The sequence below is a fragment of the Pavona decussata genome, unplaced genomic scaffold, assembly GCF_977016875.1.
Source record: "Pavona decussata unplaced genomic scaffold, jaPavDecu1.1 SCAFFOLD_93, whole genome shotgun sequence".
NCBI lineage: Eukaryota > Metazoa > Cnidaria > Anthozoa > Scleractinia > Agariciidae > Pavona > Pavona decussata.
This window is the reverse complement of record NW_028145510.1, coordinates 1,556,675-1,570,281: the sequence shown is the minus strand read 5'-3', so window position 1 is coordinate 1,570,281 and position 13,607 is coordinate 1,556,675. Positions and strand designations below refer to the sequence as shown.

The following is a 13,607-nucleotide window of genomic DNA, read 5'->3' as shown; positions in this document are numbered from 1 at the left end:
ACCTAGAGCCCATAACACCGACATAGAAAATGGCACCTAAATACAGTACAGATTAAATCAGTTTCTCTTTACTAAATGACTTTTAAATAGTTGTAGAACAAGTGCCCATGCGTTTTCTTTTGTTTAGGAATAGTCAATTTTACAGTTGTTTGCTCAATGACCTAGCCTTTGGGTAGAAGCGAGGCTGAGTTGATTTTTGTTATGACCTCACCACTTTTAATATGGAACTCATGTTTTCCTTATTCTAATTATAGCTATAATTCATTTAAATATCAAAAACACTAAGGTTTACATCAAAACAAAGTCGACTACAGCCTCTGCTGACCAAAAAACACGCGGGCTCTGGGAACGAGATTGTCTCCCTTCTACTCTAAGGCCATGCCACTGTAAAATGGGTTATTATTAATTTCTTATTTTTGCCGCACTCATTTCTATGATCGTTGCTCCGGAGTGAAACATGATTCCAGCGGCTGTCCTTCCAAACGTGCTTGTGTGAGATAAAACAAGAAAGTCGCACTCGGATAACAAAAAATGGTCCACAATAATATCGAACATGCTTTCCACAGATTCAGAATGTTTCAGATTGTGTAGCCCTTTAATGTGTTGTGGAGTTATCATTTGGGTAACAACATTTACAGCGTAGTTCTTAAGCGCATACTTTTTTACTTCAGTATCATCGGTTGCTAGAAACCATCTGACGTCGTTTTCTTTGAAAACTCCAGGATTTTGCCGCGTTAGCGCCTGACTCAGCGCATGCGCGCAATCGAAAAAGTCTTTGTAGTTGACGTCATTATACTGCAGGCTCTTCCCCAGGGACATATCGCCCATTCTAATATGAATTCCAAGCTTGGGAGCCCGGCGTGTAAGACCGAGTGAAATTTTCGCTGCGTCAAGCCTTGCTTGTAATTCTGGCGACTTTTGAAAAAGAAAATCGAAAGCGCAGCCTACCAAACTGTGATTGAACCGATCGGAGCTGATTCCAAGCTCTAGAGCAGACTCTTTCAAGAATTTGTTTTTCCACAAGTCCTCGGCATAATACCACATGCCCACTACCTTTTCAATGGGACGATCAAAATAAGTTTGGAAGTTAGTCTTCTGCACCCAAGCAGTAAACTCTTCTTTTGTATCTGCAATCTTAAGCACATCGCTTCTGTTTGTGCGAGGTTTGATCCTTTTTGCCCAAAGGTGTTTCCTTGTGTTGAGTTTCCCTAACTCCTTCACGGAATAGTTCCAAGCGATGCTTTTCGGAGAAAGATAAAACTCTAATGGTAGCTCTTCATCGACATTCCATTCTATCAAAAACGCCCTTTTCGTTAAAATAGAGAGGAAGAGAAGTGAAGCAATCCCGTTTAACCGATTGCCATAACCCGCACACTTATACCCTTCTTCATTGCAAGTGTACACGAGAAATTTTTGAGGCTGTCGTGATTCTAAAATATCTCTGTGAAGCTTCTTGTAGTTCTCTTGCCATTTCTGACCACAGATGCCATCTTTACGTTGTTTGTAAAGTGATGAATAAGGCTCACTGTAAATCAATTTGGACGCCACATCTTCTATCCTTCGACGGATTTGTTCTCCTTTTAAACCTTTTTTGGAGACAAAAGACAGCAAAAAACGATTCATTGCTTTTTCAGGCAAGTAAACGAACTTTTTAGGCTCAAAGATGAATGTAGTAAATAAAGCAGATGTAGAGACGCCCTTGCTTAAAATCTCGGTTGCCCCATCTTTAGCAGTGAAATCATTGTTTTCGGCAGTTTAGAGTGCTAAATTAAACCTGCATTACTTTTGAACCTTAACTGAATGAACGCTACTGTAAGCATGTGGACATCATTAAAAGAAGGAATGATGTGATTCTGTACCCTGTTCCGTTATTCTTCTTTTCCCTAAATAGCCGCTGGTAATTGAGCCAGGCTAAATAAAAAAAGACAGAAAAAGAAGTTTAAACTAGGCTCACATTAGTTATATGAACTCATAAGCATTCACCTTTGTTAGCCGGCGTTCGTTTCTCCCAACAATAAAGAATGAAAACAGAATAAACAAGAAAACCCAGGAATAATTTCATCCGTTTGTGTGGTTTGCGAATCATCGTACGTAGAATCCAGCGGTACATTAGGATCACTGTAAAGGTCTGTAAAGGGAACAATAAGAGATCAGTCATGCGCATTGACCATACTCATCCCCAGTAGTTTTCGTGCGCAATCAAATGTAACGTAAATCTCTGAGCTGACCGGAACCTATCGAGTTAACTCTCCTACATTGTTCCGCAGATTCGTTCTAGTAGACAGGCCCTAGCTTAGATGGTGAAAAAACAAAGTGAAGGAGCTTATCACTCCGGGTAATAGTCTCCCTCGTGGCCGTTCTGTGTCTTGTCACGCAACGCTCCAAAATGGTCACGCTCGCGTGACGAGACACAAGACAGCTGCGAGGAAGACTATCCGGGTAGGGGGTTGGGAACGTTGGGACTAATTGCTACCCGCCCCCTTTGGAAAATAATTTTAAAAAATAAAATAACTAACGTTATTCAGGGGCTGCAAAAAGCTAAGTAAAAATGGAAATAAACAGTTACAATATTTAAAATGATATTGAACGGTGATTGGCTTTTTACTTAGCTTTTTGCAGCCCCTGAAGAAGGTTAACTTTGTCTAACCGAAATCATTTGGCTAATAAAATTAACCTTTTTAGCTGTCCGATCAGCCTTACATTCTAAAAATACAAAACTGAATGCAAGGCTGGCACTACGGCAAAGGGCAGATTTATTAGTGGCCAATATTTCGACTATAATAGAATTAGTCTTCCTCAGGGCGAGAGCTATACTGAAGGAAAATATAATAACGGCTCCTTAAATTAAAGTTTGAAAGGTACATGGAAAAACATGATTGGCTAATGCATGATATGATGACAGCGTACTTGTAAATATGAGATAACAAAAATATAGTAACGGCTCCTAAAATTATAATTTGAAAAAATACATGCAAAAAAATGATTGGCTAATACATGACATGAAGACAGCGTACTTGTTAATATGAGATAACAAAAATATATAAGTGTATAATCAAGGTTCAGCGTTCGTTTTTCCTGTTAATGCCTTCTGGAGATAACGTTTTCCCTCTATAAATTAGAAAAGCCTCGCGTGCCTTACGGCGGGAGGCATTGATGGTGGGTTGTAGTTCGAGAGGGATAAGTCGCATGTCCGCAGAAGAGTGACCTGGTTAGTTGAAGTGTGTAGGGACTGCTGCTGTGGAGTTGGCGTGATGTGGGTTGTTTATCGCTTGTCTGTGTTCTGTGAACCTTTCACGGATCGTGCGTTTGTTTTCCCCTATATACTGTTTTTTACATTTTTTACATTCAATCATATATGTAAGGTTAGTAGAATTAAAGGTTATATGTTGTTTTATTTGTCTTGTTTCGCCGGTGTTGCTAAAAGTGTACGAAGTTCTTGCATTGTCAATGTAAGGGCAAGTGAGACATCCATGAGTGGAGTTGCAGCGGAAAGTGCCAGAGGTGAGCTTGGGCGTCGTGTTAGTGTTCTTTAGTTTTGCTCGAACCAAAAGGTCGCGAAGGTTTGGTGAACGACGGTAAGCGATGAATGGTTTATCTTAGAATATTTTTTGAAGGCGATCTGTGGAGTTGAGAATAGGTTGTTTCCTGTGAAGTATTTCTTGAATATTAGGTAGTGCTGGGTTATAAGTGATTGTGAAGGGGACTGGGGTGTTGGATTTGTCTTTATCATGATTATGTTCCTGTAATGTCTCACTGCTGGGTATCTGTTTGGCTCTTAAGATTTGTTCTTTCACAAAACGGTCTTTATAACCTCGTTTTGTTAAATATGAGAGCAATTCTGCTGATCGATGTTCGAAGAATTCGTCTTTGGAGCAAATCCGACGTAAACAGAGAGCTAGGCTGTAAGGGATGGCTTTTTTTGTATGATAAGGATGACTTGAGGGGTGGAGTAAATACTGGTGTTTGTCTGTAGGCTTGCAATAGAGATCGGTTTCGATTTTTCCATTTTCGAGTTGAATATTAATGTCCAGGAAAGGAATAGAAGTTGTAGATCGTTCACTAGTGAACTTAATAGTAGAGTGGATGTTGTTGAGGTATGTGATGAAGTTGTCTAGCTTTTCTTCTCCGTGTGTCCAGACCATCGGAATGTCATCTATGTACCGGAGCCAGAGAAACGGTTGATCAGCGTAGTCTTTTAGTGCTTTTCTCTCAAATTCCCCCATAAACAGGTTTGCGTAAGCAGGTGCCATTCTGGTCCCCATGGCCGTACCATGTTGTTGTATAAAATGTTCGTAGTTGAAGACAAAGTTGTTCATAGTCAGAATCATTCTTAGAAGGTCGCAGATAGATTCCGTAGGGACGGATTTATCAGTTCGTTGGCCAAGAGCTATATTACATGCGTTGATTCCTTCGTTAGTAGGAATGTTCGTGTATAGAGATGACACATCAAGGGTAACAAGTATGGCATTGCTGGGGAGGGCGTTGATATCTTTAAGTTTGTTTAACAGGTGAGTGGTGTTCTTTACATAAGATGGGAGTGACTGCACCAAAGGATTAAGATAAAACTAACGAATTCCGATATCTTTTCAGTAGGATGCCCATTTGCTGAGACAATGGGTCGACCCGGATTTCCAGCTTTGTGGATTTTAGGTAGGATATAAAAACGACCAGCTTTAGGATCTTGAGGGGTTAAGTAGTTGTGAGTTTCTTTGTCTATAATGCCCTCAGAAAGAAGCCTTTTGAGGTAGAAACGTACCCTTTTGTTGATACCTTCGGTAGGATCTTCGTTGACTTTCTTGTAGAACTGTTGATTGTTTAACAATCAATTCTGTTTGTTTTACGTTTTATTCAGTATTGATGATCCTGATCTACACAAAGATCCTGTTTCACTCTGCTAGCTGTTTCTTCAATTGGCCTTGCATTATTCAACAGTTACAAACATGAATGATGATCATGGATGATGTTGATGATGATGACGATGATAATCAGGGTGTCGTGATGATTATGATCAATTCCAAAAAGATCTCGATCGAAGGTTATAAACAATGAAAACTTGAACACTGGATACCCTTTTTAAGAAAGAAGACCCCTAAAACCATAACTTGTGATAGCATGCTCCCCTTAAGGTCAAGAAGTAAACTTTCCCCTCCCCTTAGGGTTGACCCGCAAGAGTTCTTACGGGCTCGATATGTATCATTAGTAGTAGTAGAGCCTTCATTTATCGAGGGTAATACACGACAGTGCCAGTAATAATAATAATAATTTAATATTTATGTTGCGCAAAATACATGTAAATCAAATCAAATGCGCTAACACTTATAAACTTGTAGCCCCCCCAAAGAGTGCCAATTGGCACATAATGCCATAACTCTTTCAATATTTGACAGATTTCCATAAATGTTTGATCCCAAAATGGTCTAGTCAAGATCTACTCAATGAAAAGGATGAAAACGTATCCCCCTCCTATATGTGATATGGTTAACCACCCCCATAACTTTTCAACTTTTTTTCTATAGAAGTTGTGGGTCTTAAGACATCTCTCACAACAAGTTGAGAACTGCGCGCAAAATAAGCTATAGTTTAGGGGTATATCTAATATACACAAACTAGGATTTTGACATTTTTGAACTTTTAATTTTTACGTTTTAAGGCCATTTATCTCAAAGCCATAACTTTTCTTATTCCTAATTATGTTATGTTTAAAACACGAGCAGCAGTGTTTTATCGGGATTTAAGGCGGTTCGTTAGAGATATCTGTCAAAACATCAGTCATTGTGAGCGGTAAACTGACTAGAGTATTCGACAGGTGTATTCAAACCAAGTCCTGTGCACGTGGACAGTTGAACTTTGTTCATCACTTTTTCATTAGCTCGAGTTTCTTGAAAAAAATATTTATATTGGTTAACTACTTTACGATTCAAAAAGACACGGCATATCTTTTGTACCATACTTGCAGAATTGGTGTACCTTTTATGGCCTCCCAAACAGTGTCGCTGTTTCCTTCCGTTGAGTTTCCTTTCAAGCCAGGGGAGTTTAGTTACTTGTACTGCCAATCTTTATCTCTCCCCGTCAACTTTAAATGTTAACTAGTTTCTTTTGTCGTATCCCTTGTTGTACTCGCTGTACTTTTATAGAAAGAGTTCAGACTCAAACGAAGAACGGATGTACATATATAAAGACGTTGTGCTTCTAAATCGGTTGTGTTCCTGGTTATGTTGTGAGTCAGACTTAATCTATGCTGGTCTGAGTTCTAATTTTTGTTCTATACTCTCGTCGAGTTCCGGTTAGCCAGATCCCGCGTACCACAGAAGTTGTGACGAGCTTCTTTCTTGCACAAGTGAGTTGCTCTTGGGCTAATCTTTCCACCCGTTGTTGTCGCCGAAGTCGCTGAGTTGCGTAAAAAGTCCTTTTCAACAGTTGAGTCACACCGGTAGGAAAAATTTGTCGTCACATAATTCTGGGAGACATTGCATCCTAAAAATTTAACATAATCGATTCTAGAGAATGGCTAAATTTCTCAATAATAGAACATTCTTGTAACCATAATCAGACGGGTTATTGGATTCAACAAAGTGCCATTGATTGCTTAGCCGAGAAAATTTTCAATTCACTGAATAAACTGGTGAACATTTTGCGGTACAACAAAAATAAAACATCAACCACGTCAACTAGGTTTGAGTCTAAATTACCGCAATTAGAGTTAGGTAACCCCAAAACGACCTACCAGTGAAGGACACAAATGGCTTGATTGAGAAGAGAACAACTTACGTTTTCAACTGTTTTCAATGGTATCACTTCTCGAGACCAATGTTCACCCCGGCAATCATACTTAACTTTGAGTCTTTGGGCTCAACAAATTGCCATTGAATATATGTAAATATATGAAACATATGTATTTGAACGGCAGATGAAACTGATCAAATAGAAGAAAGATCCTGGCAGTTACTACGCAACTTAACTGAGCCGTTGCGAAAAGAAAGCCTGAAAAAAATTCAGGCGTGAACGGGATTCGAACCCATGACCTCTGCGATGCCGATGCAGTGTTCTACCAACGGAGCTATCCAGCCAACTGGGAGCTAGTCATATTATGAGTTCGTAATATGCCCATGAAGGGTGAATAAATAAATGTAAATATATGAAACATATATATTTGAACTGCGGATGAAAGATCAAATAGAAGAAAGATCGTCGCAGTTACTACGCAATTTAAGCCGTTGCGAAAAGAAAGCCTGAAAAAAAATTCAGGCTTGAACGGGATTCGTACCCATGACCCGTTACTCTGCGATGCCGGTGAGTGCTCTACCAACTGAGCTATCAAGCCAACTAGGAGCTAGTCATATTAAGAGTTAGCTAAGAGTTCGTAATATACCCGTGAAGGATGAATAAATAAATGTAAATATATGAAACATATATTTTGAACTCCATTGATTGCTCAGAAAATTTTCAATTCACTGAATAAATTGGTGAACATTTCGCGGTAAACTAAAAATAAAACATCAACCACGTCAACTAGGTTTGAGTCTAAATTACAACAAAATGACTTTTCTTTTCCTCTGGTTTCACTTGAGAAAATGTAACACCTCACGTCAGAAATATGGATATACTGATATATTTTGGGGGGTTCAAAATTTCTGCAAACAGCCGTATTTATCTGCTTTTAATCGTATATATATGGAACAAATGAACAAACAAATAAAAAATATATATAAATAGATAAAAAAAGCTTTTCAACTTGAACATGGTAATACTTTTATAGACAACGCAAGGCCGGTTTCATAAACAAACCGGCTGTTACAAAGAAAGATCAGAACGGTAATTATCTTCTGCTAAAAGACGAATATCAAGAATTAAAAACCTGAGCTTAACAAAGACCAACAAAAGCAACCAATTTATGGTCGACATCATTTTTAATACCAACACCTCGCGTTCTTATATCATTATTCGATTTTAGTAATTGGTTTTGGGAAATTGCTCGCCGGATAGAATACAATTGGCCTTATCACGGTTTTCGACGCCATTTTGACGGGTAGGCAAACAGGCTTGAAATAATAGTGTTTGTATGAAAATCCGACGTCAAATAATTTTCATAAAATATCACTTCTGAAAAATTCATGAATTGGAAACTTTTGGCACTAGGAAAAGGATTTTAGGAACAAAATTGGAGGGATGCAGCTGTGACAGAAAGCGTTCAGTCGTGTTTTGAACTTTCCATACATTTCCCTGTATTCTTTCCCGCGAACTATTTTTAGTAGCAGCTCACGGCTGGTTCGCTATACAGACAAATGTATGGAAAGTTCAAAACACGACTGGACGCTTTCTGACACAGCTACATCCTTCTAATTTTGTTCCTAAAATCCTTTTTCTCGTGCCAAAAGTTTCCAATTCATGAATTTTTCAGAAGCGATGTTTTATGAAAATTATTTGACATCGGATTTCCATACAAACACTGTTATTTCAAGCCTGTTTGCCTACCCGTCAAAACCGTGATAAGGCCTATTGGCTTGATTGGTATTACTTCTCGAGAACAATATGCAATGTTCACCGCGGCAAATCAGACTTGACTTTGAGTTCTTTTAAAGACTCCAAGGGTAAAACATTAAAATATTTTTTCCGAAGCTTAAGAAATTTGTTTTAATTATCTTAATTTCCTGGGTGTTTAATAATACTTGAATTCATATCTGTCATATCTCAGATATCTGGAGTTTAATTTAGTGTTAAAGAGTCGAATTATACTGGACGCAAAATTGCACCAACTAGAATTTCCGTCTTTTGATTTTCCATCTGTCTTGCTGAAGTCAAAACAAAGTCGCCTTCAGAGTTTATACATAACGCAATTATGTATTACATTAAGCACACATTTAACACCGCATACTAATAAGGAGGAGGTTTATCGGGTTTTAAAACCACTGCACGTGATTTTTTATCGACCATTTAATAGATCAATGGGCTTATCAATTATTAATGAGTTTTTGAAATCAGTTATGAAATACACTCATGAGTAGTAAATGGTATATCATACATGGACAGTGAGTTTGTAGTCCTAGATCTGGAGAAAATTTCGTTTTGCTTCAGGGGTTAAAGGGTTAAACCAATACAAGTAGATTAAAATAAAAGGAAAATAAAACATGCATAAATTACGGATACACTATAGAAAATAAGATTACAGTGGAACCTCTCTTTACGGACACCTCTATAATACGGACACCTCTCTGTTACGGACAGTTCACTTGGTCCCTGAGAGACCGAAATCCATATAAAGCCTACTTCTCTAAAACGGACACCTCTATAATGCGGACACTTATTCCTGTCCCCTTGGTGTCCGTAATAAAGAGGTTCCACTGTACAATATACAGACTCATTCCAGACTGCTCTCGCCTTGCGGACACCTCGCTATTACGGACAGCCAGATAATACGGACAACAGCTAAATCCCTGGCAAAACACAGTAAATTGCAGACGCTCGACTGAAATAAACTTCCTCAATTACGGATCAGGCTCGTTATCACGAAGGACACTAACTCGCGGTCCCGAGGTTGTTCGCAACTGAAGGAAGTTGACGGTACATGTACTATGGTCAGAAAATGATAAATAGACATCTTCGCCTTCACGGCCCACGTACATGGTCACTACCTGCTCTAGGTTTCTTTCGTCTGCTACTCTAATGTGAAACAGATTGGTCCGGTTGTTTCGTGCGAAAAGCCGGTAGAGAATCAATCCGAAAAAAATTACAATTTCCTCCCCCGTGGCTGCTGTTTGTCTTTTGAGCATCTTTACATAACTCAAATGTGCAAAAGAGATCGATCTAGAATTAATTGTAAAATTATTTTACGCAAATATGGCATACAATACAACAATTCAGCTGGACTCGCGAATATATCGCGCAGTTTAATTTTTGCTCGCGTTCCAGCCTGGCAAAAAAAAAAACGTGACCTCGACCACCACAAATACCTTCTCTCGAGTGTTCGGGCTAACTGAATTATACCAAGATAAAGTTCATTATATTATCAGCGTTCTTGCACTTCTCAGACGCCAAGGTAAATTAAGTGTATAACTTGCTTTAGTTCATGTCAGAAGTGAACCTTCTCAATGTAAAGAATTGAATGAAAATCATTTACAAGGCAACTCTATTTATGTCAAATGGTAAGTTAATTGGTTTTTTTGGAACATAAACGCTATTCATATGCAAAAAGTAGGTGTTATCGATCAGCTCAGGGCTCAACAAATAAAAGAACACTAAAATAAATGCCCCAATGTTCTGTTCACTGATGAAATATTTTGTCGGTAAAACTTAGGTTGCGTTCGATTCACCTTATTCCTGAAAAAGAACAAGCCGAATAGCTGTTACATTTCTCTTTTTATTAAAGTAATTTGAGAAGGATTTCTGCAAACTTTCGCTGACACATGATAATTTAAGAGCTGTCTCATACTCCAGTAATCCTGAAGCCTCTTATCAGGGATTTCTTGTCATCGTCGCCGTATGTAATCCTATTCTGCAATAGGGTCAATCGAGCGCTCCCTTAGAATTTCAGCCAAGGTCTGAATTCCGATTGAGAGGGTGAAAGTGCTAAACCTAGCCGGGAATAGTAGGGCTAAGAAAACTGAAGAAACTCAGAAGGTATCAATTCGCGCGAGCGAAGAGTGATCGAGCTAAAATTTTAATGAGGGTATTTCAACTCATCGCTTATGCGAGTTTCGGGTGAAAAGTGCGAACGGTCGCGTGCCTTCAATAGCTGGTTCGTTACGAAGAGATCGCTCATTGCTCCCATCTTATAGTTAAAAAACCGCTATTGAGAATGTAATGAGCTTCGCGGTAAATGATCTTATGTTTAGTTACCAAGTTACCAGAAAGAGTAACGGAAAATGTTTTACTTTTACAAGTCTTTATTAACGACCCGCACCAAGCTAGGGTTTGCATGGAAATTCTTTCTTTTTAGGTAGCCGAACGACAAAACGCAAGCGCAGAAAACAAAGAAAGAGATAAGATTATTTGTCGGTTTTTTTGAAAATGGCGTAAGTAGTTTTGTAAATTCCCCGAACACTTGCGTCCAAGCAGGTAGGTGTGAATTTTAAACTATTTCAAGGCTGAAGTTTAACATGCAACTTGTACTGCGTATGCCGCTACATACGTAAGCTTGACGTACGTGAGTTTAATTACGATAAGCCTATCCTCTTTTTAAAGGTAAGAAAAAAAAGGGGTCCGTGTTTTGTCCTTGTACCCTTTTTGTTCTGCACGAGTACTGTAATTATGGTATTAAGAGAACATCCAAAACAAATTTGGATCGCTAGATTTAAAAGGCTGCTATGTTAGCCCTCTCGTTCGTTTTCTGCGCAGAGAAAAACCCGAACTGAATCTTCTACTGCAAGTAATTTTGAAAACGAACAAATTTCTTAAAAGCAATTTAAAAATCCGGCGAGCAATTTCCTAAAACCAATTACTTAAATCGAATAATGATATAAGAACGCGAGGTGTTGGTATTAAAAATGATGTCGACCGTAAATTGGTTGCTTTTGTTGGTCTTTGTTAAGCTCAGTTTTTATTCTTGATATTCGTCTTTTAGCAGAAGATAATTACCGTTCTGATCTTTCTTTGTAACAGCCGGTTTGTTTATGAAACCGGCCTTGCGTTGTCTATAAAAGTATTGCCATGTTCAAGTTGAAAAGCTTTTCTTTGTCTATTTATATATATTTGTTATTTGTTTGTTCATTTGTTCCATATATCTACGATTAAAAGCGGAAATACAGCTGTTTGCAGAAATTTTGAACCCCCCAAAATATATCATATCAAGAAAAGTCATTTTGTTGTAATATGGTTACAAATTTGAATATGAAAAGTAAATGCGTGAAGCCCGTACACGAGGATACCTAATTTTACCTAATTTTTGATAGCGAGAGTCCGTTGTGATAGCGGGAATTTTTTTTCAGTCAAATGTCCGTACTCTATGTTTGTCGTGATTTAGAAGCTGTCCGTGTTATCGTGGTGTCCGCGAGGCGAGAGTTGACCGCTGTATGTAGAATAGTACTACTGAGGAATTTCAAATAAGGTTATTAACGAAAAAAGAAAATAATGATAATAATAATAATAATGAATCGTCGCGAAGACTCGTGATTTTAACGACAGTTTCTCATTCAACTTTAGTTTTATTACTTCCACCATTTAACGATTATTCCACGAGTGTGCGTTGGATATGAGATGATAGATACGCGCCTCGTTGGGCTATAACCATCTCATATCCAACAAGCGCAAGTGGAATAAATTGTTTTACTAAAAACAAATAAGAAATATTGCTAGACCTTGCTGATTTCGCTTTGCAAGAACAACCAGAAGACAACTTAATGGCCGCTATTTCTCGGGCATGATATAATGGAAGAAAAATTAAGAAAATAACAAAGAAAATTGGAGAGGTTACCTGCACAACTACTCCGCATGAGCATCTGAAAATGTTTGTCTTTTTAGAACTTTTTAATAATAAAACCTGTGATTTGCAATATCTCTTATTTTCTTTTTTATTAATTTGGTTCCAAAGTTTTGGAGCTTGAACTGAATGAGATGGAAACGGCTGCCCCATGCCAGGTTTGTTCATTTTTCTGAACGTCTGCAGCTTGTACTGAAAAAATATGGAAATTTTATACTTCAAGCTTTGTGTCTCCAGTCAAAAGAGTAAGGAACAATGAAGATTAGAGACAGCACCCGGCCGCCATCAAAACTAACATTTACTATGTTATCAGCATCTGAAAATGTTTGTCTTTTTAGAACTTTTAAAAAATAAAAACTGTGACTAGTGCAATATCTCTTAGTTAATTAATATGGTTCCAAAGCTTTGGAGCATGAAATGAGATGGAAACCTGCCCTAGGTTTGTTTATTCTTCTATACTTCTGCCTATAAAAAACATGCACGGAAGAATTTCAAATTGACGACTTTATAGCGCACTGAAAGATTTTACTACAGGAAATAAAGTAGCTTCCTTATAATTCCCGCAGCTATTCGCTTGTGATCGAAAAAAGTAAAGTTACATGACTTATTTATTGCTATGAAATGAAATTTTGCTTTTCAGATGGGTATTTCTGTTATCGAGATAGATAGATAGATTAACTTAATATGTCTTGCGGTTATCCTGATAGAAGTCTTTTATTGAAAATTGTGATCAATGCTTTTGAAACTTGCTTTAGTGAGCTTCACCTGATCGGAAAACTGGTGCCGGTAGACGGATATTAATCACCCGAAGCACACCTATGGTACTTACTAGACTGATAAGATGACATTAGATGAAAATAAATTACCTCGAGCAAAGCCACTTTGTTTCGCAGCCAATTTGAAGTGACATTAAAATAATTATTATTCGCCTCAAGCATGTTAAGGCATGGGTCTCATTCAGGCTTTGGAGCCACGAAGCGGCGACAACTATAACCACGGATCGATTTTGTTGGAGAGAAAGAAAAAAAGAACTGAGACCTCTGGCAGCAGAGTAGTTTCGGAAAGTTTTGAAAATCTCTCCAGGTTTAAAGAAAAAAGTAGAAAATAGAAGAATACTTATTTACCAAGAAATCCAAGTGCTTGTCTCACTGTCGATCCGTATGCTTCCGTTGTGATTTCTCACGATGCGCCTACT

At 38.1% G+C, this 13,607-nt stretch overlaps 1 protein-coding gene across 1 annotated transcript; it reads right to left on the bottom strand.

Moving 5' to 3' along the window:
* Positions 1-286: 286 nt before the first annotated feature.
* LOC146473527 (uncharacterized) lies at positions 287-13,601 on the bottom strand. The gene is made up of 3 exons (XM_085118390.1): positions 13,537-13,601; positions 1,984-2,128; positions 287-1,586 (listed from the first exon to the last, which is right to left on the bottom strand). The coding sequence occupies exons 2-3, from the start codon at positions 2,108-2,110 to the stop codon at positions 403-405; spliced, it is 1,311 nt and encodes a 436-aa protein (XP_084974516.1). The 5' UTR covers positions 2,111-2,128; positions 13,537-13,601; the 3' UTR covers positions 287-402.
* Between the last annotated feature and the right edge of the window lie 6 nt (positions 13,602-13,607).

Coding starts and splice junctions, on each gene's coding strand:
- LOC146473527 (XM_085118390.1), bottom strand. CDS start 2,110: ATGTACCGCTGGATTCTACGTACGATGATTCGCAAACCACACAAACGG. Junction 1,587..1,983: donor ACGAACGCCGGCTAACAAAG/GTGAATGCTTAT, acceptor TCTCCAAAAAAG/GTTTAAAAGGAGAACAAATC.